Source organism: Onychomys torridus, chromosome 1, assembly GCF_903995425.1.
Source record: "Onychomys torridus chromosome 1, mOncTor1.1, whole genome shotgun sequence".
Taxonomy (NCBI): domain Eukaryota; kingdom Metazoa; phylum Chordata; class Mammalia; order Rodentia; family Cricetidae; genus Onychomys; species Onychomys torridus.
The window spans coordinates 81,364,446-81,388,705 of NC_050443.1; the positions used below are offsets into that span (position 1 = coordinate 81,364,446).

General features: G+C 48.8%; 3 protein-coding genes across 5 annotated transcripts in view; 1 reads left to right on the forward strand and 2 right to left on the reverse strand.

The window, feature by feature from the left end:
• The first annotated feature begins 4,800 nt into the window (after positions 1 to 4,800).
• On the forward strand, positions 4,801 to 9,103 carry Art1 (ADP-ribosyltransferase 1). Its single transcript, XM_036187583.1, has 4 exons — positions 4,801 to 4,867; positions 5,186 to 5,963; positions 7,389 to 7,430; positions 9,012 to 9,103. Exons 1-4 carry the CDS (start codon positions 4,805 to 4,807, stop codon positions 9,101 to 9,103), a joined length of 975 nt encoding a protein of 324 aa, XP_036043476.1. The 5' UTR covers positions 4,801 to 4,804.
• A 1,490-nt stretch (positions 9,104 to 10,593) lies between these two features.
• Positions 10,594 to 14,351, reverse strand: Chrna10 (cholinergic receptor nicotinic alpha 10 subunit). Its single transcript, XM_036187680.1, has 5 exons — positions 14,270 to 14,351; positions 13,632 to 13,777; positions 13,121 to 13,275; positions 11,921 to 12,453; positions 10,594 to 11,384 (listed from the first exon to the last, which is right to left on the reverse strand). Exons 1-5 carry the CDS (start codon positions 14,328 to 14,330, stop codon positions 10,936 to 10,938), a joined length of 1,344 nt encoding a protein of 447 aa, XP_036043573.1. The 5' UTR covers positions 14,331 to 14,351; the 3' UTR covers positions 10,594 to 10,935.
• Positions 14,352 to 17,191: 2,840 nt separating this feature from the next.
• Positions 17,192 to 24,260, reverse strand: part of Nup98 (nucleoporin 98 and 96 precursor) — an 88,995-nt gene continuing 81,926 nt past the window's right edge. For 2 of the 3 annotated variants that reach the window (XM_036187670.1, XM_036187661.1), the window contains exons 29-33: positions 23,163 to 23,384; positions 22,397 to 22,638; positions 21,837 to 21,991; positions 18,574 to 18,685; positions 18,047 to 18,474 (exon numbers count right to left, since the gene is read on the reverse strand). In XM_036187670.1, coding sequence (XP_036043563.1) covers positions 18,257 to 18,474; positions 18,574 to 18,685; positions 21,837 to 21,991; positions 22,397 to 22,638; positions 23,163 to 23,384 — 949 coding nt within the window. In that variant the 3' untranslated portion in view covers positions 18,047 to 18,256. Of the gene's footprint in view, positions 18,475 to 18,573; positions 18,686 to 21,836; positions 21,992 to 22,396; positions 22,639 to 23,162; positions 23,385 to 24,260 lie in introns of all 3 variants that reach the window. The other variant, XM_036187651.1, reaches the window with a different exon arrangement.

Genomic DNA, 24,260 nt, shown 5'->3' on the forward strand with positions numbered 1-24,260 from the left:
CCCCTACCCCCACTTCCTCCCCTACTCTTAAGCCTCTGTCTCCCTACCCTGGTCTGTAGGGAAGGGTAGAAGGAAGCGCTAGCTGCCTTCTGGACCTCTCAGGTTCAGGTGACCCTATGTTTGTAAACACAGCTCTCTCTCACGCCTCTGTTGGGCTTGACTATAAAATATCCTAGTTCTGAATTTCAGATGCCCAATTGGAGGTAATGGGAGAAGGGGCCAGTTTATGAGAAGGTGCATGGCGTATGTTCTGAACATCAGGGCTTAAGAGATGCCACCTGCTGGGGCTAGGGTAAGCATGACTGGTGAAACCTGCCAAGGGCCTCTCTGGTCCAGCTCCTAAGTTTACACAATCCACCATCCCTTCACCGCTTCGGATTGTCAGCCAAATAAAGTTTCCTTCGCCTAAAAGCCTGTGTTCTCCATTCCTTCTTCCTGACTAAAGAGGAAATCGGACTGTGTCCCTGTGGTGGGTAGGCTGGGTTGGGAAGTGGAGAGAAAGCATTAACAGCCTTGCCTACCTACCTACCCCACCCTTCCTCCCTCTGGAAGCTTCAAGTACTGGCAGTTGCATGGACAGCAAATACTGTGTGGGGACAGCCTCTGGCTTGGGGAATTTCTTACACCCCAGCACCTGGAGCCCCAACGAGGTCCAAGAAGTGGAATCAAATCTGGGCCAGGAATCCTGAGAGAGGCAGAGAGTCCTTCCAGGTCACATGGTGGGTCAGGGATCCAGCTGGAACCTAGGCTCCTTGGAACAGAACAGAGCTTGAGATGGTGGCACATGCCTATAATCTCATCAGTCAGGAGGGAGGCAGAGGCAAAAGGATCAATTTAAGTTCGAGGCCAGCCTGGACATTGTCAAAAAAAGTAATAATAATAATAATAATAATAATAATAATGAAAAAATGAATGGAGACGCCTGGAGGTACAGTCTGGTGAGGAGGATGCTATCTTGTCTCCTCAACATCCCCAGGGCATCTTCCTTCTGTGTTCAGCTCTCATTATCATGGGAAGAACGTTGGCCCAGGTCACATTGGGCAGAGGCTAGTGTCCCTGAGCCTTGAGAGAGCTTGAAATAGACGGGGGAGTGTCACATTTCTGAGCAGCTGTGTGGGGACGCAGGAGGGGTAGGGAACTGACAGTATAAAAGAGAAAGCTACCTCCCTGTCTGCCTATCACGGGAGACCAGACCAGCTTTGCCCACCGTGGAGAAGGCTAGGTAAAGGCACCTCCCCTCCCCGCCTAGGAAGCAGAAGGAACTTTCTGGCATTAAGTTTAGGGTATTGGTAAAGTGTTAAGGATCCTTGGATGGGATGGTTGAGGACACTTAGGAAGGTTTAAAATGGGGGTTTTGAGAAGAGCCTGGGGGTCATATTCCCAGAAGGGACTGCTGAGTGAGAGGAGAAACAGAGGACGGTAGGTCACAGGATGAAGGTAAGTGCAGCTCCCTCAACTGTGAAAAGGGATTCCCAAGCTGGATTTAGCCTCTCTCATGCCAGAGACTAAGTTAGAGGCCAGCCTGGGCTACCTAACAAGAACTTGTCTCAAAAAGACAAAAAAAGGGGAGAGGGAATTGCTGGTGTCCCAGAACAATCCCTGCTGCGCACCCCCCCACACACACACCCCTGGTTCCCAAGGACAGCAATCTACTTACTCTGGGGTGCTCTGTCTTGTTAGCAATGCTCAGAAAGCCCCTTGGCCTTGTTTATCAGAGCCTTGGAGGGGGGGGGTCTTTCATCACAGAATACAAAGAAGACGGAGCCAACTGTAGAGGGGGTGTGTGGCACATGCGAGCTTTAGCGGTGCTGACCGATAAGGTGCAGTTGTCCTTACAAGGGAAGAGGCTGGCTTCCGCTGATTTCCCAGGATGCCTGACTGGGGTTATCATCTTGCCTGAAGGACAAGGAGGGTTCAGTAGCTGAAGCTGTGGGACCTGAGGCTACCGTAAACTGCTATGTAACCTCTGAGAGTGGAGGGCAGAAGCCCTGCCCAAGAGGTGGTCCATATATCCTGTACTGTAGGAGCCAAGAAGAGACTAAAAGTCCCCAGGGGCAAGGTCACACTGAGCAGATCCAAAGCCAGAATACCTTGGGCTACCAAGAGTGCATAGAGGGATGTCTTTATTTCATTTTGCTGCTTTGTTTTGAGACAGGGTCTTGTGTATTCCAGGCTGGCCTGGGACTCACTGTGCAGCCTTGAGCTCTCTACCTCCTGAGACCCCGAATTTCTGGCATGTGCTACCATGCTTGACTTCTAGGAGGTATTGGGAATCAAACACAGGGCCTTGTGCATGATGATAAGCCTCTCCTTGTTTCTTTTTCTTTCCTTTCTTTCTTTCTTTTATTTATTTATTTATTTATTTATTTTTTAAGATTTAAAAAATGGCTGAGCAGGGGAGGCAGAGGCAGGCGGATCTCTGTGAGTCTGAAGCCAGCCTGGTCTACAGAGTGAGTTCCAGGACAGCCAGGGCCACACAGTGAAACTCTGTCTTGAAAAAACAAAACAACAACAACAAAAAGGATATGTAATCATCTTTTCTCTCACAATTCTCAATTTTGCATTTTTTTCTCAGTTTTTTGAGATATTTCTTCCAGTCAGTTTTAGCGCAGAAGTTTTTATTTAAAAAAAAAAAAAAAAAAAAAAAAAGCCGGGCGGTGGTGGCGCACGCCTGTAATCCCAGCACTCGGGAGGCAGAGGCAGGAGGATCTCTGTGAGTTCGAGGCCAGCCTGGTCTACAGGGTGAGTTCCAGGACAGGCTCCAAAGATACACAGAGAAACCCTGTCTCAAAAAACCAAAAATAAAGAAAAAAGAGAGAGAGAGGGGGACATTGTTCTCCCTGCTCCATGGTGAATGCACTAGCAGGGAGACAGGGAGATCTCGTAAGGAAGAGACAGGGGTTGGGGATTTAGCTCAGTGGTAGAGCGCTTGCCTAGCAAGTGAAAGGCTCTGGGTTCGGTCCTCAGCTCTGAAGAAAAAAAAAAAAAAAAGACGGAAATGATATGTATTTACAGCTTGTCTTCTGTTGGCACGATCACAGGAGCTATCCCAAGCTGGATTAAGCCTAAAGGGTGATATCAAAGAGTTCCAGGGTTCTCACTGAGCCCAAGGGCTGGAAGTAAAAGCCTCATGAAACCCCAGAGCCTGGCTCTTCCTAAGCCTAGGCTCACTCCCCAGCTTCTCTTGGTTTCTCCAGCCCATCCTTCCTGGGATCTCATCTCTGCCTGACTTCCACCTCAATGATGCAAATTACTCTTCTGGATTTTTGTTTTGTTTTGTTTTTGGTTTTTTGTTTTCCAGACAGGGTTTCTCTGTGTAGCTCTGGCACCTTTCCTGGAACTCACTCTGTAGCCCAGGCTGACCTCGAACTCAGAGATCCACCTGGCTCTGCCTCCCGAGTGCTGGGATTAAAGGCGAGTGCCACCACTGCCCGGCTCTTCTGGGGGTTTTATTTTTGTTTTTGAGCTAGGACCTCGTGGAGTCCCAGGATGGCCTCGGGCCCACCATCTTCCTGCCTCGGCCTCTTACATGCTGGGGTTACTGGTTGCCCCACCCCACCATCACCTTTCTCTGAAGCACATTCACTTCCGTTTCTTGACTGACTGCCAGGCACTGGCAGTGGCACAGGATAGATGACAATAGAGTACAAGAGAAAACTTTCGGGGCGGTGATGGCAATACAAGTATACATAGATTTCCAGACCACATCAATGAAATTAAAAAGCAATCAGTAGGCCAGGCATGGGGGCACTCCTGCATCCCAGCACTCAGGAAGCCGAGGCTGGCAGACCACTTGGGACACAGAGTGAGTTTAAGGTTGGCCTGGACTATAGGGTCAGATCCTGCCTCAAAGCAAACCAAACATTATTTAAAAAAATCCATGTGCCCACTCATTGACTATCCCACGAAACACATCATGTGACCATTGTAATGTAAAGGTAGCTATAAGGGCACTTACTCGGAAGGAATTCCCTGATGAATTGTTCCTCAAAAGGATATATTTACAGGATGTGTATACGTAAACATTTTTCTTTAGAAAACAAAAGGACAGCAAATCTAAGACTCTGCATACAGAACATCATGTGTGTGTATGTGTGTGCGTGTGTGTACGAATATTTAATATATTATTCAGAAGCTCGATGGGAGAGTGCTTGTCTAGCATACACAAGGCTCTGGGTTTGACCTCCAGCATTGAAAAGAGACAGTTAATTACACTGCTCAAATATTTTCTGAGAAAGGCATTGGAAGACACATTATATCACTGGCCATCCTTCCCATGGTCAGGAGTGTGTAAGGCTGGAATGGGTGAGCAGAGAGAAGGGGAAAAGGACACTCTTTCACACACTCACCTTCTTACAACCAGCATTACGTTGTAGTAAAATACATCTGTCTTACTCTGTAGTAAAATGAGTAGGTAGCCCATATCCATTACACCTGCATTTAGGAGGTGGAAGCAGGAGGGTCAAAGGTTAAAGGTCATCTTTGTCTCAGGAGCCAGTTCTAGGTCATCATGGGTATATGAAACCCTGTTTAAAACAGACAGACAGAAAAGGGGCAGCACGCAATGCAGCCCCATGCAATGCAGCTGCAGCATTGATTTAGAGATGGCTGTTCCTGTCCTGACCTGAGGACGGGGCTCCTTCTTAGAGCCACTGTGGGTCAGTGTGATCACCCTCAGGGGAGCCAGAGGCTGTGTGACTCCTCTACCCCTTTGTCCACTAATTTTACTAAGGGGTAGAGATTAACATCCCAGTTTTCCAGATGAGGAACAAGAGACGGCAGCTTGCCCAGGGTCACCTCCAACATGAAGATTCCAGCCATGATGTCTCTCCTACTGGTGTCTGTGGGCCTCAGGGATGGACTTCAGGTATGGGCATCATCCACCAGCAGCAGTCTAGAATATGGAGCTGCTGGCTTCTCTAAATCCTGGGAAGGGAAGCAGAGGGAAGAATGTCCAGTGTCCCTGGGAATCATGTGTCCCTCCTAGGGGACTCCTGAAAACCTAGTCTGGGGAGCTTGCAGCAGGTGGTTCCCAATCCCCTTCCTCTCCGGATGTATTTGGGGTTCTTTCTGGCTTTCTCGGTAGACAGGCCTTTTCTCAGAGCAGGGGAGAGCTGGATGGCAGGGTTCCCACTTTCCTAGGGACCAACCACCTTCTCAGTCCTTGATGCTCCCTTACCCTCAGGTTCAAAGTCACTCCATCACACAACTAGACATCTTTTCTCAAGAAACACCCCTGGACATGGCCCCAGCGTCCTTTGATGACCAGTATGCTGGCTGTGCTTCAGACATGGCAGCGGCTCTGCCAGATCTCAACCACTCGGAGTTCCAGGCCAACAAAGTGTACGCGGATGGTTGGACTCTGGCCAACACCCAATGGCAGGAGCGCATGGCCTGGGGCTCAACGTGGGGCCTCAGCTCAACCCCCTTGCCCCCACCACCCCCGGGTTTCCGAGATGAGCACGGGGTGGCGCTCCTGGCCTACACTGCCAACAGCCCCCTGCACAAGGAGTTCAACGCGGCGGTGCGCGAGGCGGGCCGCTCCCGGGCACACTACCTCCACCGCTTCTCCTTCAAGACCCTCCACTTCCTGCTCACCGAGGCCCTGCAGCTGCTCGGGAGCCAGCGATCTCGCGGGTGCCGGCAGGTGTACAGGGGGGTGCACGGCCTGCGCTTCCGGCCAGCGGGGCCCGGCGCCACCGTTCGGCTGGGAGGCTTTGCTTCCGCGTCCCTCAAGAACGTTGCCGCCCAGCAATTTGGCGAGGACACCTTCTTTGGTATCTGGACCTGCCTCGGAGCCCCGATCAAGGGTTACTCCTTTTTCCCTGGAGAGGAGGAGGTGCTGATCCCCCCTTTTGAGACTTTCCAGGTGGTCAATACCAGCCGACCTGCCCAGGGTCCCGCACGCATCTATCTCCGCGCTCTGGGCAAACGTAGCACATACAACTGTGAATACATCAAAGGTGAGGAGCAGGCAAGGCCAGCCAGTCCTACAAAAAGATGGGCCTCCTGTATCTACCAGGAGCTTTGGCAACTCTAAACCCCAACCTCTACCCCAGCCAAGGGATTCATACATAAATGATAAAAGGCTCAAGGTGGTGGCTCACACCTGTGATACCGGCGCTCAGCAGGCAATAAAGGCGATGGGAGTTGGAGGTGTGGGGGAACAGACACATTCAGGTATGGAGGAGAGGCAGCCAGGGCCTTTGAGAGGACAGACATACTTGGATCAGGCTGTTGTCCCAGCTGGAAGCTGGAAAGGAATTAATTTGCAGTCACAGTATTGACACCAAGGCATTTGCTGACAGAACTAAGTAAAGGGGAACATGCATATGGCTCCCCCGGTGAAGGAGTTTTGCCGCGCAAGCCTCACTTCTTCAGTTCAGTCCTCAGAACCTATATAAAGATTGAAGGAGAGAACTGACTCCACAGGGTTTTCTCTGACCTCCATATACCCTGGGAAGCACCCTTCCCCCTATTTCTCACACGCTAATAACAAAGAAAGTTTAAGAAAAATAATTGAGCAAAACTCCCAAGCTCAGGTTTTTTGTTTTGTTTTGTTTTATTTTTCGAGACAGGGTTTCTTTGTGTAGTTTTGGTACCTGTCCTGGATCTCGCTCTGTAGACTAGGCTGGTCTCGAACTCACAGAGATCCACCTGCCTCTGCCTCCCGAGTGCTGGGATTACAGGCGTGCGCCACCACCGCCAGGCCCAAGCTCAGTTTTTGAGAGCTATCGTTTTACCAGCTAGAATGGGAATTATATGCGGTAGCCTGTGGTGGGCAGGGGTGGGGAGCGAAATAGAAGGTGCATATTGTGCTCTAAGTTCCAGTTTACCTGTGCCAACCTGTGGTCAGGAGCATGTCAGCTGTTCCTCCTCCATCCGCTGGGTCCATTGTCAAGCCAGAGGAAGAACAAGAAGGAGACCTGTTCTGAACCCCTGGTGGGCCGTGGACTACTGCTCCTAGCTCAGTGAGACCTCACTTTCATAGTTAAGAGGCAGACAATTGGCCTGCATGGTGACCATGGCTGAAATGGGGGGAGGTGCAATGTGGCTCAGTTCCGACTTTGAACGGCATCAGGAGCCATGAGGAAGGCAGGCCAAGAACACAAACCAGCGCCTCCCTGTCTGGGACAGGGCACAGGAAAGGGAGGCTGGGGTGTGGTGGGGAGGCAGTTACAGGCCAGAGAGCAGGAGCGGGCCAGGACGAGATCCTGGCTTCCATGGCTGCCGCCCTGCTGTCCTCAGGGCTCAGGTCAAGTGAATGTGATCTAGGGAGGCCCACCTAAGGGAGCAGGACTAAGAGAATCAAGATTTGATCAGCAGATCCCCGAGGGTCCTTCCAGTCAGAGAGCCACTGAAGCATTGATTCCACCATTTTCTTTCAGAAAAGAAGTGCGGATCTGGGCCCTGCCGGTTGGATAGCTCAGGTAAGAAGTCGTTTGAGCAGGCTGTCCCGGGGCTGGACCCTCTCTAGACTCCCCTCTTATTGTTATAAACCCACCTCTTTACCTAAGAAGGGAGTCGCTGACCCTGGTAGAGGATGTGTATGTGTGTGGCAGCATCTGCGCACTCAGGAGGGCTGCTGTCAGGCCCTGTTTCAGGCTGCGAGGCGGTTCGCTGCAGAGTTCTCTCTTGGGACGTTTTCTTTGGTTGCAAACTCAGTGTCCCTGTTACTGTCCTCGGGGCTCCTTCAGACCTGCTTCCCAAGGTCAAAGCCAACTCTTGGATGCAGTGTGACTGTACTCTGGTCTTGGCTCTGACTTAACTATTCTTTTCCCCGTGCCTCAGTTTCCTAGTTTGTAATAAGTAAGTAGGATCAAGGACACCTGTGTCTCTTTCAGCTGTGGGTCTTCTCTTATACACCTGCTGTGCCAGGGCTTACCTGGGCCACTGCTTATTTAGGTGAGAAATAGGCCACTTCCAAAGAATTAACTGCCCCCCATCCCCTCCCAGTTCCTGCTCCATCCCCAATGCTCCCTCTCTCTAGGATCTGTAACCAGTTGCAGGGAAGATACTCAGCCTCGGTTCCTTCCACTTTCCCTGACATAACTGTACTAGGAGTTCCGGCTCTTTATATCATGAATTCTCAGCACAGTTCAATGGCACTGGTTCAGTTTATTACTATTTATTTTCCAGAATGGGTTTCTCTGTGCTGCCATGGCTGGTCTGGAACTCACTCTGTAGACCAGGCTGGCCTGGAACTCACAGAGATCCACCTGTCTCTGACTCCCAAGTGCTGGGATTAAAGGCATGTGCCACCTTGCTCAGCATCAGCCACTTTGACAGGGGGCAGAAAGTAGCAACCAATCCTTCACCAAACAGCTAGTGAGGAATTGTGTCTGTAGCCTGCTGCAGAGGTGAACTGTGAGCTGTCCACTATGACAGTCCCTACCCCAGCCACCCAGCAGTCAACCAGTAAAACCTGGATACTGTCCAGAGACTTGGCCCAGGTGGCACAGTGACTGGAAGCTGAGTCTCCAACTTCAAACTAGACCTTCTGTTTTGTTTTTGAGACAGGGGAGTTTGCTTTGTAGCCCAGGTTGTTCTCCAACTCGTGTGCAGTTCAGGCTGGCCTCAAATGGGCCATTCTCTTGTCTTTGCCTCCTGAGTGCTTGGATACTGGCCAAGCAGACCACTGTATCCCTGTCGGGGCCTCTACATTCAGATGATGCATAATTTGAGCCATTGGGAAAGTTTAGAAGTTTTGCCTCCACATTCCCACCCATCACTACTCCAGCCAGGGCATGGATGGAGGAGCCAGATTCAACATCACTAGATGCCTCTCAGATCTCTGCTCTCGAGGCTCACCCACAGTGCAGTGTAGTGGTTCCTTTGTGTCAGGGGTGGCCGGGGTTCGAGACGATTGGTCTCTGAATGGGGGAACCCGTGGCCCTCACTGGTCTCTTATCCCCATATCCTGTTGCACTTTGGGGGCTAGTCTTTCCAGATCACTCTGCCTTTCACCTTCATGTCCTCACACTGCTCCTAAATCTCTTTTCCTCCCTTAGCCCCAGGCTCCATCTCCACCTCCTGTTCGAGCCTGCTGCTGCTCTGGTTCCTTGTGCTGAGGGCCCTTCCAGAGAATGCGGGCCTCCTGTGACCTACCAGATGTTGACTGGCCCTGCCTGAAGAATGCTGGTCACCTGTGCCCTTTAACTACGGCAGGATCCTGGTGAATCAGTCTATCTGCAGGGAACTCTGGGACCTTCTATAGTAATGACCTCGGAGACACCGAAGAGAATTTGGAGACTGAACCTTGCTCAGGGCTGCAGGACTGGGACTGACTGGAAGTCAGAGGACTCTGGGACAGGCACAGACTCAGTAGGAACCAGAAGACTTCAACTCATTGTGAGTGGAAGATGATGGGGGAGAGCCCTTGGCCATGGGACCTGCAGGGTCACTTAAATGCCTCCCAAGTCTACCGGGAAAGTTCTTGTCCACTGTTCTGCCACCTAGGTTAGAGTACCTGCCTCTCTGTTTCCATTGGTCCCTGAGTATTTCCCAGGTCAGGTTGTGAGCCTCTTATGGTTAAGGACTGGGAAGAAGGCACAAAGAAAGTACCAGAAGCTATGTGATAGCAAGAAAGCAGCCAGGCCTGTGAGAGGTGATCCCTGTGCTGCTCCCACCTGGGCCACTTTTAAGGTCTCTAAACGTCAGTGTGTGAGAACAGGGTGGCTGTGTCTAACTGTAAGGACGAACAGCAGGAGAACGACAGAGAAAGTTTTAGGCCCTCTCTCAGGGACCTGTGAAAGGCCGATCTGGGTTTTTTTGTTTTGTTTTTTGTTTTTTGTTTGTTTGTTTGCTGCTGTTGTTACCAGAAGGGTAATTTCTGGGCTGGCGAGAAGGCTTAGAAAGTAAGGGTACTTCTCACTAAACCTGATAACTTGAGTTTGATCCCTGGGTCCCATATGGCAGAGGGAGAGAACCAACCACCCACATTGTTCTGTGACCTCCACAAAAGTACCCTGGTGCACAAGCACACACACACACACACACACACACACACACACACACACACACTTCAACAAATAAATGTGATTTTTAAAAAGATATAATTTTTGCATTGATCTGTGAACCCTGAGATTCCTATCTATAAAGTGAAACCTGGATCCCCAACTTCTGGATGTGGCCCCAAGGAGAAGACAGGACACGGTGGAGGTGCTGGGCACACTCTTCTTTATTATGGATGGAAGTTCTGAGACAAGTCTGCATGACTTTCTGTTCTGGAAAGAAACTAGACAGTGCATGTCCCTTAGCAGAGATAAACAAGATGAGGATCTGTAACAGCAACCACAAGGGATGACAGCAAAGGTAGCTTTGTCCTTTTAATTAGTAACTTACACTCTAGCCGGGCGTGGTAGCACCTGCTGGCACCTGCCTTTGGAGAGGCAGAGGCAGGTGGGTCTATGTGAGTTCAAGGCCAGCCTGGGCTACATAGCAAGTTCCAGACCAGCAGGGGTGCATCATGAGACTGTCTCAACAAAATAAAAATAACATGGATTCTCCCAGCTAACAACTATAATTCCAAGTGTAGACACAGATGGGTATTTATTTTTTAGATAAAATTTTCTGGGGCTCAGGCTATCCTTGAACTTACGGCAATCCTCCTGTCTCAGCCTCCATGTGCTGGAATTACAGGAATGCACCAGCTTGCTCAACTGACACTGAATCTTCTTCTCTAAGTCTATACTTCGACCTTAATCATATTGGAATTAAGGGAAAAACGGGCTTTGGATCCCCCTTCGTTAGGACGGGCAGCTCACAAAGGCTGTTTGTGGACTGTGAGGTCAGAAGTGCTGTCCTGCAAAGCTGTTCCTGACTCTGGGGAGAGACTAGCTAGCCTATCTGAGTACCAACAACCATCTGGGTTCTGTCATTCCTGCCTGGTGCTGTGGAGGTGACCACAGCTCGCTAAGGTCCAGTCCTTGGCCCTCACAGGGCTTGTATCAGTACCAAGAGGCTCATGACCAGAGCCATGCAGAAGAAGATGCCTAAGAAAAAGCGGTCCATCACCCGAGCCAGGCGTTTCCAGTCTTCATGGCAGCGCTGGGCAGCCCGGTGGCTGCGGAAGGTGCTGGCAATGGAAGCCACATGATGCAGAAGGGCTTCCTGATGGCATAGACACCGTGGCTCATGACAAGGCCCCTCTGGGAGACCAGCTGGAGGCTGGAGGCTGGGGGCGGATTCTAGTGGCCTGGACTGCCCACAGGGCTCCCCTCGTTCCCGAACACACAGGCCTCTGGCCAGGTGTCCCAGTAGGAGGACCCGAGCCCAGGCAGGAACTGGGTGTGCACTAGGCCCACAGTAATGCAGATTCATGATGAGAATGGTGAGTGCTGTGGAGAATGTGACCATGGTCATGGTGGCCATGTAGTACTTCCCTGTGGGACAGAGAGCATTGTGAGCCCCAAACAAGAAATGAAGACTGTTGAGCTTCCCGGCTGCCTCATCACAAATAGAAGGCCAGCACCAGGCCCTCAAAGCCAATGAAGGGAAGGACGTAGATAAGAGTTAAGTTTTCCCCTCTTCTCATTCCTATCAGGGTTCTGAAGATATCTGCTACCTAATTATTTTCCTTGCTTGGGGGCGGGAGGGGTCAGATTATCGTTGTAACCTGAACAGATACCGAACCTTTCTGTACACTTGGAATAACCTATTGGTTATTCATGGGTTCATAGTGATACTCCTGTGAGCAAACAAATGTCAAGTGCACAGGAGAATACCAGGCATACAGCCATCACTCACTACAGTTTATTATGAGATGGGAACCAGCTCTTCCTCCACCAAGGCTCCTTCGCGCCCCTAGCGGTGAGGGGTGTTCTCTCAGATAGGTCTACTCTTTGCCCCCTCTGTCACCCTCTGCAGCAGCTGTCACTCTGCTGGCTCTGTGTCCATTCCCCCACACTCTCAGGCTCACCGATGAGCGGCACGCTCTCTGCAGGCGGCATGCTCTCGGCCAGAATCAGCTGGAAGACGGTGAGGGCCAGGAGCACGGTGACGCCCAGAGACACCTTTTCCCCCGAGTCAGCCGGCAGGTGGAAGGCCAGTGGCGCCAGCAGGGAGATGAACACACAGGGCAGCAGCAGGTTGCACACATAGGCGGCGGCGCGGCGGCGCAGCAGCAGCGTGAAGGTCACATCCGGGTAGGGTTCAGAGCAGCAGCCATAGGTGAGCACGCGCCTGCGCGCCGGCATGCCTAGCACGCGCCACTCAACATTCTCCACGAAGTCGGCCAGACTGGCAGACGCGCCCCGGGGACGCACGTCCAGCTGGTGCCCGCCGTGCGTCCAGGAGCCGAAGGTCAGGCCGCAGCGCTGCGCGTCGAACGGGAAGGCAGACACGTCCACACGGCACGAACTGCGTGTGATGGCTGGTGCATCCCAGCGCACGGCGCCATCGTGTCGTACAACCACGTTGGTGCTGGCCGAGGCTGGTGGCTGCGTGTCTGCCCTGTGGACAGGCAGGACAGGATTTACCAGGACCCACGAACAGGGTGGATCTATTGTCATTAGTCAGGCTTTAGTGTCTAGGGCAGCACTGTGAAGTGAGCCTCCTTAGGCTCACTAGACTCACTTCAATCTTAAGGTCTAGAGGAGGCAGCGTCCGAGGACTTGGAAGGGCCTGGAGCAGAGTATAAAAGCCTCTGTAAACCAGAGGTGGAATTGAGCCTCACACTGACCTAGGGAGTCATCTGTAAAACTCATTAGAGGGACCCAGAAAGATGCACAATGCTATGCATTATGTAGGAGATGCAAAGCACCTAAAGACGGCATAAAGGAGTACTCCCAAAGACTAGGCCATAGGCTGGTGAGATCGCCAGCGGCCCCTGAGCCTGGAAGGGTGGAACTGCCCAGAGAAGCACTTGGTCTCAAGATAGTTCTCTTTGAGAGCTACAACTGGCTTGGACCACATAGCGGGTTCCCTGCAGACATCCAGCATGAGCCGGCCTGAGAAAACTGAAAGTGCCATGAGAAGTGAAGGGCTCCTGACAGGTGGCCCTAGGGGTAAGTTTCCAAGGCATCTTAGCAACTCTATTAGGTGTTGGGAGGGGACTCAGTGCATATCAAGGGCAGATGGGCAACTCTAAAGAGGGGAAGAGGGGGCAGACAGGCAATACTTGTTGTAGAGTACGATGTCTGGTCGCCACACTAGACTGCTGGGAATGCGGATTGCATCCAAGTCACCATAGGCTTTGGGGTCCCAATGTAGGTAGGCATCTGTCCACTCTTGCCTGATCCACAGGTATAAGGTCAACACCTGGTTCCGTTCATCCTAGCAGGGACAGGCAATGGACATGCATATATACACACACTGCCTGCTTCATGCACACACTCTCTGGTGAGTACCCACAAACCCAGCTTGCTCTAACAGCCCGATTCCCACCCAGGCTTGAACTTGTGTGCCTTTGGTGGGCTCTTAAGTCTCCATTTCATCAGTTCATCCCTCAGATAATTCCTGCTTGGGGAGAGGGGAGTTCAATAAATTCCAGTGTGTAAAGTCTTGGGCCACCAATGGGTACACAGCAATTAATTAATGGCTATCATCATCAATATTAAAACATAGGAAAGGGATAACTAGGAGATGACCCTTCTTCCCTTGATCCGCATCCCAGAGCTATACCATCATACCATATCGATGATCTGAGACAATGTCACCTCCAGGGTCACATTTAGAGTCTGGTCTGTGTCTGCAACAGGTCTCAGGGCACTTGTATAGTTGACAAACAGGTCACGAAACAGCTTGTGAGCCAGTCTACCCTCGGCTCCCAGGCATTCTGAGGATGAATGAGGATTGTCCACTTTGACTGGAGTTCAAGGGCCGTGGTGTGCATCCTCCACCCCGCACCTGGAGCCTTACCATCTGGTTCCATGGTGTGCGTGTGTGTGTGTGTGTGTGTGTGTGTGTGTGTGTGTGTGTGTGTTGCTCATGTGTGTTCAGATATGCATAGAAGCCAGAGGAGGGCACTGGATGTCTGGCTGTCACTTTCTACCTTATTCTCTTGAGACAGGGTCTCTCACTGAACTTACACCTTGCCATTTTTCAGCAATCTTCCTGGCTCTGGTCCCTACAGCACTGGGGTTACAGGTGTTTCTGCCCACCACCATCACCCCATCTCATCAGGCAAGTCTCCTTTGTCTTCAGCACCCCCTCCTCCACATTCCCCAGATAGCTTGTTCTCAGCAGGCACTGAAGAGACAGGTGGAGACAGGTGGAGGTTTGAGGTGGACAGGTGTAGAGGCAGAGTCAGAAGAGGGTTGGTTCCTACCTGCAGGGAGACAGAGCAGGAGCAGAAACCCTAGGCCGAGGTGGTAGCTCCTGGTCTCCATGGCCCTACCACAGCCAGAGGGTGGGCAAGTTTTCAGGACAGATGTAGGACAACAGGTCCAGCTGGCTGATGTGTATAGTACCTGGAAATCAGAGATTGAGGTCTTCCTTCTAGCCTGTTTTTCTTGCCCTCAACTCTGTACCTGGCCCCTGGCATCTGTGGTTTCTCCCTTGCTGCTGTTCCCAGCTTGTCTGGCCTCAGCTTCTGCCCTTCTGTATGACCAGTGCCCTTTTTTACCTGTCTCAATTTGCTTCTTCTTCTGTAATGGTCTTGGGGTCTGCCTCTCAACTCTCCTTTCTGTCCACTCCCTCTCAACACCCCCCCCCCCCAATCCATTCCCTGTACCTGGTCTCTGAGTGAGCTTGCTGCTTTCAGCAGAACAGGGCCAAGAACTCTATCAGCACTCACTAAGGGGTCTGAGGCACAGGAGAGCAGCACTTCTTCCATTGACCATTTAATTAGCTTAATTGCAGGGCTGACGTATTGGTGCCCATGGGAACAGAGCAACTGAAATGGACACCCAAGGGAGGGTGCTGGGCTCTGAATTATTCAAATTCTGCGCATCAGCATGAAGGCCCATCCTGGGGGTTGGGAAGTTTGGAGACACTAGGATTTGAAGGTGCAAAACTTTAGGCTTTAAAGGTTTATGGGGCTGGGGCCTGTGGGTGAGAACTCAGCTCAGCTACATTCATTGCTTGAATTCTGGAGGCTCCTTTTAGAGCCAGCAGCTTTCCTTGCAGGGAGCGACTCAACACCTTAGACTCTGGTGTTTTGTGCCAGGTTAACTCTAACCTCCTCATTTGGAGTGGTGCTGAGTCTTAGACCACTCCAGATGGTCCTGTGGAGCAGGTATGCAGTATACACCATTTCCTCGGTCCCTGTAGCCACTCCAGGCTAATACTTTACTGTGGGCAGGAGGGAGGGGCTGGTTATGGTTAAAGTTAGGAATTAGAGGCTAAGGGTTAGAATGAGGATTATACAGTCAAGGCCCACACTTCAGAATCCTATGTATCAGAAGATGACATTGAACTTTTCTGCCTCCACCTCCCAAGTATTTGGGATTACAAGTTATGTGCTCACCAGTTTATGTGCTGGCCTTGAAGTCCCAATAGTCAAGGATGGCCTTGAGCTCTGGACTCTCCTGCCTCCACCTTCCAAGTGCTGGGATACAGGCATATACTACCATGCTCAGTTTCTGCAATGCTGAGAACTGAACCCTAAACCTCATGCATGGTAGGCAAGGACTCTAACAATTGAACTACAACTCAGCCTCCCACCCTCCTCCCGAGAGGTTTCTCTGTGTAGCTTTGGAGCCTGTCCTGGAACTCACTCTGTAGACCAGGTTGGCCTAGAACTCACCAAGAGATCTTCCTGGTTCTGCCTCCCAAGTGCTGGGATTAAAAGCATGCACCACCACCGCCCAGCCTTCCTTTTCTTTACTAATAGAAATAGTACTTGTCCTAAGAGTAAGTACTTCCCATACCAATAATCCTTAATGCTCCTAAAACCACCTAGCCATTTCTGTAGCACATGGTTTTTGAAAAACATCTCTGGCACAAGGAAAGAAAGAATTCTGTCAGAAGCTCCATCATTTTGAGTCAGCTGTGGAGGGAGGGGATTGCCAGCTGACTAACCTCTGGCCTCTGGGGTCCAAACTGAAGACTCAGACAAGGCAGACACACAGTTCTTTTATCTAATTCTGTGATGTTGCATGTCTTTGGTTTAAATCTACCTGGAATTTGCTCATGCCTCAGTTCAACAAGTAGACTTTTGATCCTCAAAACAGGCCACCATTAAACAGCCAGTTCGGGGATCATTACTGCCCTTGGGAAGGAGTGACTCATGGTTTAAAACAATCATCAGCAGAAAGCTTTGAATACAAAGTATATTCAGTGGAACAATTTGAACCCAGAATTTATGTACATAAGTCTGTATTTACTAGTCAGTAACTTTCTTGTCCCTAAATCTGGCCTTACAAAAGCCTCTGGGCTGTGTGGGTTCTTAGGTGGAGGACAGAGGGATAAGAAAATACCAGACAGAGAGACACTTAGACAAGAAGACAGAAACACAGGATAGCTTTGGGAGGGCCTGAGTCAATACCCAACAGACCTGAGATTTAGTCAATATGCCAAAGGGCGAGGCAAATGATCTCCCCCTTGCAAGATTAAAGCACACCATACAGCCAAGTGTAGACCCTTCCAAACACCTGGTAAACACCCGAGACCAAGTCATCTCCTTATGTAGCCCTGCTGGGTAAAGCAAGCTCAGATTCTGACTCTGCATCGTAAGTTTTCACTAGGAAGCCTCTGTGGGCTCCCACAGGGCTGAGAGGCAGCCAACTGTAGAGATCTTGCCTAGCATGCAAAGACCCTGGGTTTAATTCCCACTACTGCAAGGGAAAAAAGTGGGCTTCTCTGAATTTCGGTGCAGCACTAACTGTTCAAAATGTTTGTGAATCGCGCGGTATGCCTGAGGTCAGGAACTTTTGGGGAGTTGGCTATGGCCTTCCTCCTGAGGCAGTCTCTAAGTACCTGCAGCTAGATGATCACAATACATTGTATATACATAAAAAGCTCTCAAAGAATGTTTAGAGTTGCTGCCAAGCACACAGAGAATGCACTCACAAGCAGGCAAACCACTATACACATTAAAAAAAAAAAAATCACTTAAAATTAAAAAAAAAAGTGCCAAGATTACAGATGTGTGCTAACATATCTGGCTTTTGACGTGGATCCTAAATTTGGGTTGTCAGGCTTGTGTAGCTAGCTTAGCCCTCTGTTCTCTTACTTAAGAGGTTTACATTTAGATAAGGAATCCCCAGAGTCCCCCAAAACACAAAGAGGAAGTCAATACCACCAAGAATACTATAAACATTTCATTTTATTTTTTTTAAGAAAGTAGCTTCAGAAAGAGGAAAATAATCTAGGTCATTTATATATATATATATAATTTTTTAATAAAAACCTTTACATAATCTTCATGCATAAAGACCCAGGGGTGGCCATACTGTCTGTGACAGCCCCAAATATCAGCTGTCTCAGGCCAGAGCCTGGGACTCCCCACAGCCAGCAGCAATGTGATGAAGGCCTTCTTCTATCTGCCCCCAGGGCCCAGCCAGGCCTGTCTTAGTGACAGTTTTACCTTCTGGAAGTGTGGGTGAAAGGTGGGAAATGGTCTTGGCTAGGTGGGAGGATTGGGAGGAACACCTTTCACATTCTTCATCCAAACTCCTCTGGCAAATCCAGGAAGATGACTGATAAATCAGGGGCTTCCCAGAGACACATGATAGTAGGGCAGGTATAGTGTCCACAGGATATACGAGGCATGAACAAAAGAGCCTTTAAGATCTGCTTCCATAGCAGACAGACCTTCTATCTTCAATGTGTCAAAGAACAAGGTCCAACCCTCTTTTGACTCCCACACTCACTGCTAAGAAATCTTCAGGGACAAGCATCAGGGATGGACAGTCGTTTACCGGACATCTGTCCTGCCACTTGTCTCAATCATTTCAAACAGCAATGATACAGAAGAGCTGCAGTGCTGTAGGTTAGACGTTAGGGGGTGTGTCACAGGACTCAGAATTCTGGGTATGGAAAAGAATTCCCTGGTTTTTTTGGAGGTTCTGCCAAAGAGGTTTTATTGACCATTTTTCTAAAGAAAAAGAAATTTAATAGTCTTGAAGTTGGTAAATGGAGACCTGTCTTTTTTTTTTCTTTCTTTTTTTTTTTTGTTGTTCCAAAAGCCCTTGTATGCTATGTTCAGTATTAGGAAAAACCCTGAACAACTAGTGGATGCTGCTTAGGGCAGCAGAAAGGGAGGGAGGATTCCACATCAACCCCGAAATTGGCAAACTGTCAATTAAAACAATGCTAGAAACTGCTGTGTAGTGAGTATGAATGGGCATGAGTCTGATGGCAAGAGCTAGGTTCACTGGCTCCCAACTGTCAGTTCTCGCAGGTAGGACTGTGTAAGGCCACGAAGTTCCTCCAAGGCATAGTCCTCAGGCATGGGGAGCCTGCCGATGTGGGGAGCCAACAGACGCAAAGGGACTCGTTGAGGGTCTGGTGTTGAGTTGGAGGTGGCATCAGGAGCATGCTGTAGGCTCAGCACTACCCGAAGCAAGTTGGCTACTCGTTTGGCCATATCTAGAGAGGAAACCACAGTGAGTGCTGACCACATGGCACTGGTGTGGGGTATCATAAGACAGGAAGTAAGCCAAAAGCAAGCAGAGCCCACGTGCTTACCTGACTGAGCCAGGCGGTCCTTGGCATTGTAACATGGAATCTGCTCGATCCGGTTGCACAGTGAGGTCACTTTGGTGTGTAAGTGCTCTAGTTCATAACCTGAGCAATCCACCTGCGGAGAAACAGACCAGTAAGGACAAAAGTAACTTCTACCTCAACCCTACCCGCAGATTACACAAAATCCCAATGACACCTGATACGAGGGAGGAGATAAAACAAGAAGCTGGTGGCAGTGCCCATGCTACTACCACAGCATCTATTTGCTGAAGACAAGAGAAGGGATACTTAGCCTGGGGCTTGGACGGGTCTTGAGATAATGATTCATAAACCACATGGTTTTAACACAGCACCAAAAAAAACGTTAGGGCAAATCTGATTCAGAGACATTGTAAGAGGTGGTATTCAAACCAGCATTTAATTTACATCTCCTTATTCTAAATTCACAGTTGCAGGGCAGTGGTGGTGCACACCTTTGATCCCAGCACTTGGGAGGCAGAGCCAGGTGGATCTTTGTGAGTTCAGGGCCAGCCTGGTCTACAGAGCGAGATCTAGGACAGGCACCAAACTACACAAAGAAACGCTGTCTTGAAAAACAAACAAAAAGTTCATAGCCATTCCTAAAGCAGTGCAGGACCTCCTCAATTTATACACTCTCCAGATCCACCCATGATTCCAATTATAGTCAGTGCTGGCCTAATATGCCAACCTTCTGGTTCTCTGCCATGGGTTTTATTGTAGCTTGGGCCACCATTACTTCTCACACCCAACAACTTACCACACTACTGTTGGTGTCACCTTCTACATCTAATTTGTGACCATTTTATAACCAATTGGTTTTTGAGATAGGGTCTTGATATGTAGCCCCAGATGGCCTGGAACTGTATATCCCAGGCTGGTCCCAAACTTTCCACTATCCTCCTATTTCAGCCTTGCCAATGCACCTGGCTCAGAGACATTTTTAAAAAACAAAGCTCATTTACTTTTATTCATTACTTATATTCTCTATACTTTACAGCAACAGCTTATCCCATTTACCTCAACCCTGACTCTCAGTTAACCTATCTTTCTCACCGTGGACCACCCAAAATCTCCAGCCACCTCCCTCCTTTTACAGGTTTATTCAAGATGCATTTTCCATGGAATTTACTTATTTTGTGTTGGGGAATGGCTGGGATGGAAGCATGTGGAGGTCCAAAGGACAACTGGTGTGAATCCACTCTCTCCTTTTACCATGTCCATTCTGGGGTTTACTCAGCCTGTCAAGCTTGGCTACAAGCACTTTTATCTGCTGAGTTATCTTCCTAGCCCTGGAACACAATCTGAAGAAGGCTTACAGAACTCACTGATTCGTGTCTATACACACTCTTACCCTCTGCCAGAGCCTATCACTGACTTAAATAGTGGTAAACAAAATGAGGTCTTTGCTTTCATGAACTTTACAGACAAGAAAATATCAAGTAGTAAGTAACCTTCAAGAATCATAAGCTGTGATAAGCTGTGGGCATAAAGAAACTGGATGTCTATTTTAGAGTAGGGGTGTCAGGAGAAGCATCCTTGGGGAGGCCCTATGTAAGCTGAGACCTTCCTAGCAAGAGAAAGCCAAGCTTTCCAGGTAAAGCAAACAACCATGTTTACACATGGGGTAAAGAGGAAAACAGCAAGAGAGAACTGGGAAGTTTAAACATCTATTTTCACTGTGAGTGTTCTGTCTACACGTATGAGGGAAGAAGAGGACACTGGATCTCCTGGATTAATTGAAGTTACTAACAGTTGAGAACCATCATGCGGGTGCTATGACCTGGACCTCTGTAAGTGCAGCAACTGCTCTTAACTGCGGAGCCCAATGGGGACTTTGTGGAGACTGAGCTGCACAGCACCACTGACTCCCTCAGACTAGATCAGGCTCTCTTTTGACCTGGCATATTGTCAGCGATCATGATAAATCTCTTTCACTCTTGGGTGATTTCTGCCTTACTTATATGCGTTTTCCCCCACTGAATCAGTACTTTCAGTAAGGGAAAAACATAACTGTTCACCTCCATTCACAGCTCTCAAATCCATCACAGTGCTCCAGGCCTTGTGCTTGCTAGGCAAACGCTCTGCCACTGAGCTAATCACCAACCCCATGGGGTTCTTAAAGACTAGGTTGCATCAATGAACTGACTTCAACTAGAAAGGCTTCTTCAGTGATTCCTCAATTATGACCATTATATGACTGACCCAGTGTGAGGAATTAGAAGTGGATGAAAATAGGTCCTATGCTAAGGCCCTGTGCCTATTCTGTGTAACCTCCATGAAAACCCTGTTGGATACACTGTATAGTCTATGCCACTGTCCACTCCCTGCCACCCTCCTGGGGAGACAGAGTGGTTAACTCTTAGTTCCTTAGTCAATGTGGGAAACCTAAATCAAACCTAATTTTTTGACCTGAGAAGCTTGAGCTCTGAACTTCTGTTCAATGGTATGTATGTAACCTCACAACAGAAAAGATCTCCCCCAAAACTTTAAGAACATAAAGATGTGAAAAACAAAAAAACAACCAAAAAACCAAAAACAAAAACCCAGTATGATCTGGCAGGTATAAAAACATACCACAAGTTTTGGTAGCAAGGGAGAGTACAGCTCACACTCTCAGAGGAAAAGCAGAGCTGGCCTGTGAGATGGTGCAGCAGGTGTTTGCGGCCAACCCTGGAGACTGAGTTTCCTTCCCACTTCCACAACTTGTCCTCGAATCTCCACTTCTGTGCTAGGGTGTGCAGCACACTTACTCTCTTCTCAACAAAAAGGGCTATCCTGGGCTACACAGTGAGTTTCTGGCTGGCTTAGGTTATAGGGTAAGACTAGCTAAAACAAACAAAAATAAAAAACCCAAAGTCCCATCCTCAACAACATATTTATTAATAAATTAAAAAATTTTTTGATCTAAAGTTCCACATAGCCTAGACTGGCCTCACACTTCTGATCTTTTTGCCTCCATTTCTCAATGCTGGGACTGTATGTGTGCCACCATGTTTCCTTTTGTATTGCACAGCATGGCTTTTGGGTTTTTTTTTTTGTTTGTTTTTGTTTTTTTTTTTGAGAAAGGTGTCTCTCTACAGTCTGGCTATCCTGGAATTCACAGAGATCTACCTGCCTCTGCTCCCTGAGGGCTGGGGTTAAAGCCATGTACCACCACACACTGCTACAGTATGACTTTTTGAAATGGCTGGTTTTAAGTGCCTATGAAAAAGAAAACTAGACAATGGTTTAAGGAATTTAGGTACCTGCTGAATACGGTGGAGCATTTCAATTACTCGAATATAATCCAGGTAAACAAGCCCAGATGTTTCCCAGTCCTGAATTAGGCTGCTAAGCTCTGGAGGTGCCAGATCTTCTAAGAACCCTTTCAGGTAGTCATAGTTCTCGTTGATAATAGCATCTGAAGAGACAAAACATCAACTGCAGTGTATAAGGGTGTAGTTCCCAATGGTATAGAGGACCAGGCACAAATCTAAGGCAGGGAGGCTGGAGAAGCAGATGTTGTGGAGGCCTTCTGGCTGCAGGCCTTGGAGCAGCCGTCTTGGGTGGTGTTAACATTCCCACATGTAAGCAGAGAGCTTGGTGCACAGCAGGGACATCAGTGGCAGATAATAACTACAACAGTGCCATCTTTCCCTGTCCCACAGCCCCTTGCCCAGACCAAGCCTCCTCTGTAGCATTTTGGTAGCACATTGATCGAAGTCTGCCATGTCCTAAACTGACACCATCTCTGCCTCAGCCATCACGAGGGCTCAACAGGTTAGAAAAACATGGGATAATTCCAGATGTAGGCCTTTGCACTCACCAGAAGCGAGGTGCCGGATAACAAGTTTGTGGCAGCGGTTCCAGTGGCCGGCTTTAAATAAATAGAGGGCCTCCAAGTGCTTATTGGATTCCATGTGTGCTCGAACTGCTTTGGCCTCATGAATCCACTCAGCAGGCACACAGAGCTTCTGCATCAGGAAAGTTTCCTTAGCCCAGGACTCAGGGGTCTCTGACAGCTGGCAGTGCCGGGTAAGCAGCTCTCGAACAGCCTTCTCACGCATGCTGTGGGGAAGGAAGAAGCCAGAGTATCATCCTGGTCACGGAGAAGGCTAGAGTGGTCCTTTGGACAGTCACTCCAATGGGTAATCTCCATCTTTAGGAGACCACTTCAAACTTAAAAAGCAAAACAAACCACAAAGTCGTTATTTTAAATTATGACTTTTCTTAAAATACTTATTTTTATTGTTTTTAGTTATAAGTGTACATGTGTGTGTTGGTATGTATGTGCATATGAGTATTGGTGTACTTGGACATCAGAGGTGTTGGATCCCACAGAGCTAGAGTTACTATGGCAGTGTGAGCTGCCCGACACAGATGCAGAGAAAATCAACTCGGATCCTATGGAAAAGGAGCAAGTGCTCTCAACTGCTGGGCCATCTCTAGGTCTTGTGAGATTTATCACATGGCTGTTATCTAACAGGTGCTCTAAGCAGTAACTTGTTGAACAGAATCTGAAAAGACTGAATTCTTAGGCATTGCCTTGAGGTGCTAGACATATTCACTAGGTTCAAAGGCTTTTCACTTACCCTGAGTCCTCAATGTGCAGGAAGACAAAAATGGCCCACTCCCAGAGCCCTTCACTTTCCAGCTGGCCAGCATAACTGGCCTGTAGCACACCCTCACATTGTTCGGACAGATGGGTATAGTTAAGAGCCCGCAACACTTCCCAAAGGTGCCAGCTTAGGCGGTAGTCCAAAGGATCTGCAGTTATACTTCGAGGTTCCAATAGCTGATTGAGATCGTAATGTCTGAGGAGAATAAAGTATTCAGTTAGGATACTCAGCTAGCAGATCATCTGTACTGAAAAAACTGTTCTGTGTCTCAGAAGACAATTAAAGAACCAGAGGGTAAAGAGTGAGAGGTCTTATCAGTAATACTAGACACCTCTCTCATGAGGGTGTGCCATCCAATAGGTTTGGTATCTGCTACTTTTTTTTTTTTTTTTTTTTTTTTTTTCTCGAGACAGGGTTTCTCTGTGTAACTTTGGAGCCTGTCCTGGAACTCACTCTGTAGACCAGGCTGGCCTCAATCAAACTCCCGAGTGCTGGGGTTAAAGGCATGTGCCACCATCACCTGGTTCTGCTACTTTTTCTAACCATGCTAAAAGCCTCAGACCCTTTCAGACTGTTCTGTTAACTGATGTCATTGAATGTTAGTTTTCAGTTGCCAGTTAACTGGTCTTCATGAAGGTCATTTCTTCCTACAGCTTGTAATGTTCATAGTTGTGTGAAAGAAACAAGGTCACACACTGTAAACCAGGCTGGCCTTGAACTCAGACATCTGCCTGCTTCTGTCTCCCAAGTGCAGGGATTAAAGGCGTGCACCACCACAGCCTGGCAATTTCAGTCATTCTAATGTAGAAGTATTCAGTGATGGTTTTACTCTCTCCATTAAAGCTTTTCTCTTTCATTCTGTGCAGGATAAGTGAACGGGAATAAAACCCAGTGAAAGCTGGTCCTTTAAAAGACCAATGAAACTGTAACTGCATAGACGAAGGAAGACAAAAACTACCAGTGTCAGGAATTTGTGACTATTACTGATCCGACAAATATTTTTAAAAGGGTAAGAAAAAGCTATGATGCCTGGTGGACTGAAACTTATGGACTCCAGTGAAACTCTCACAC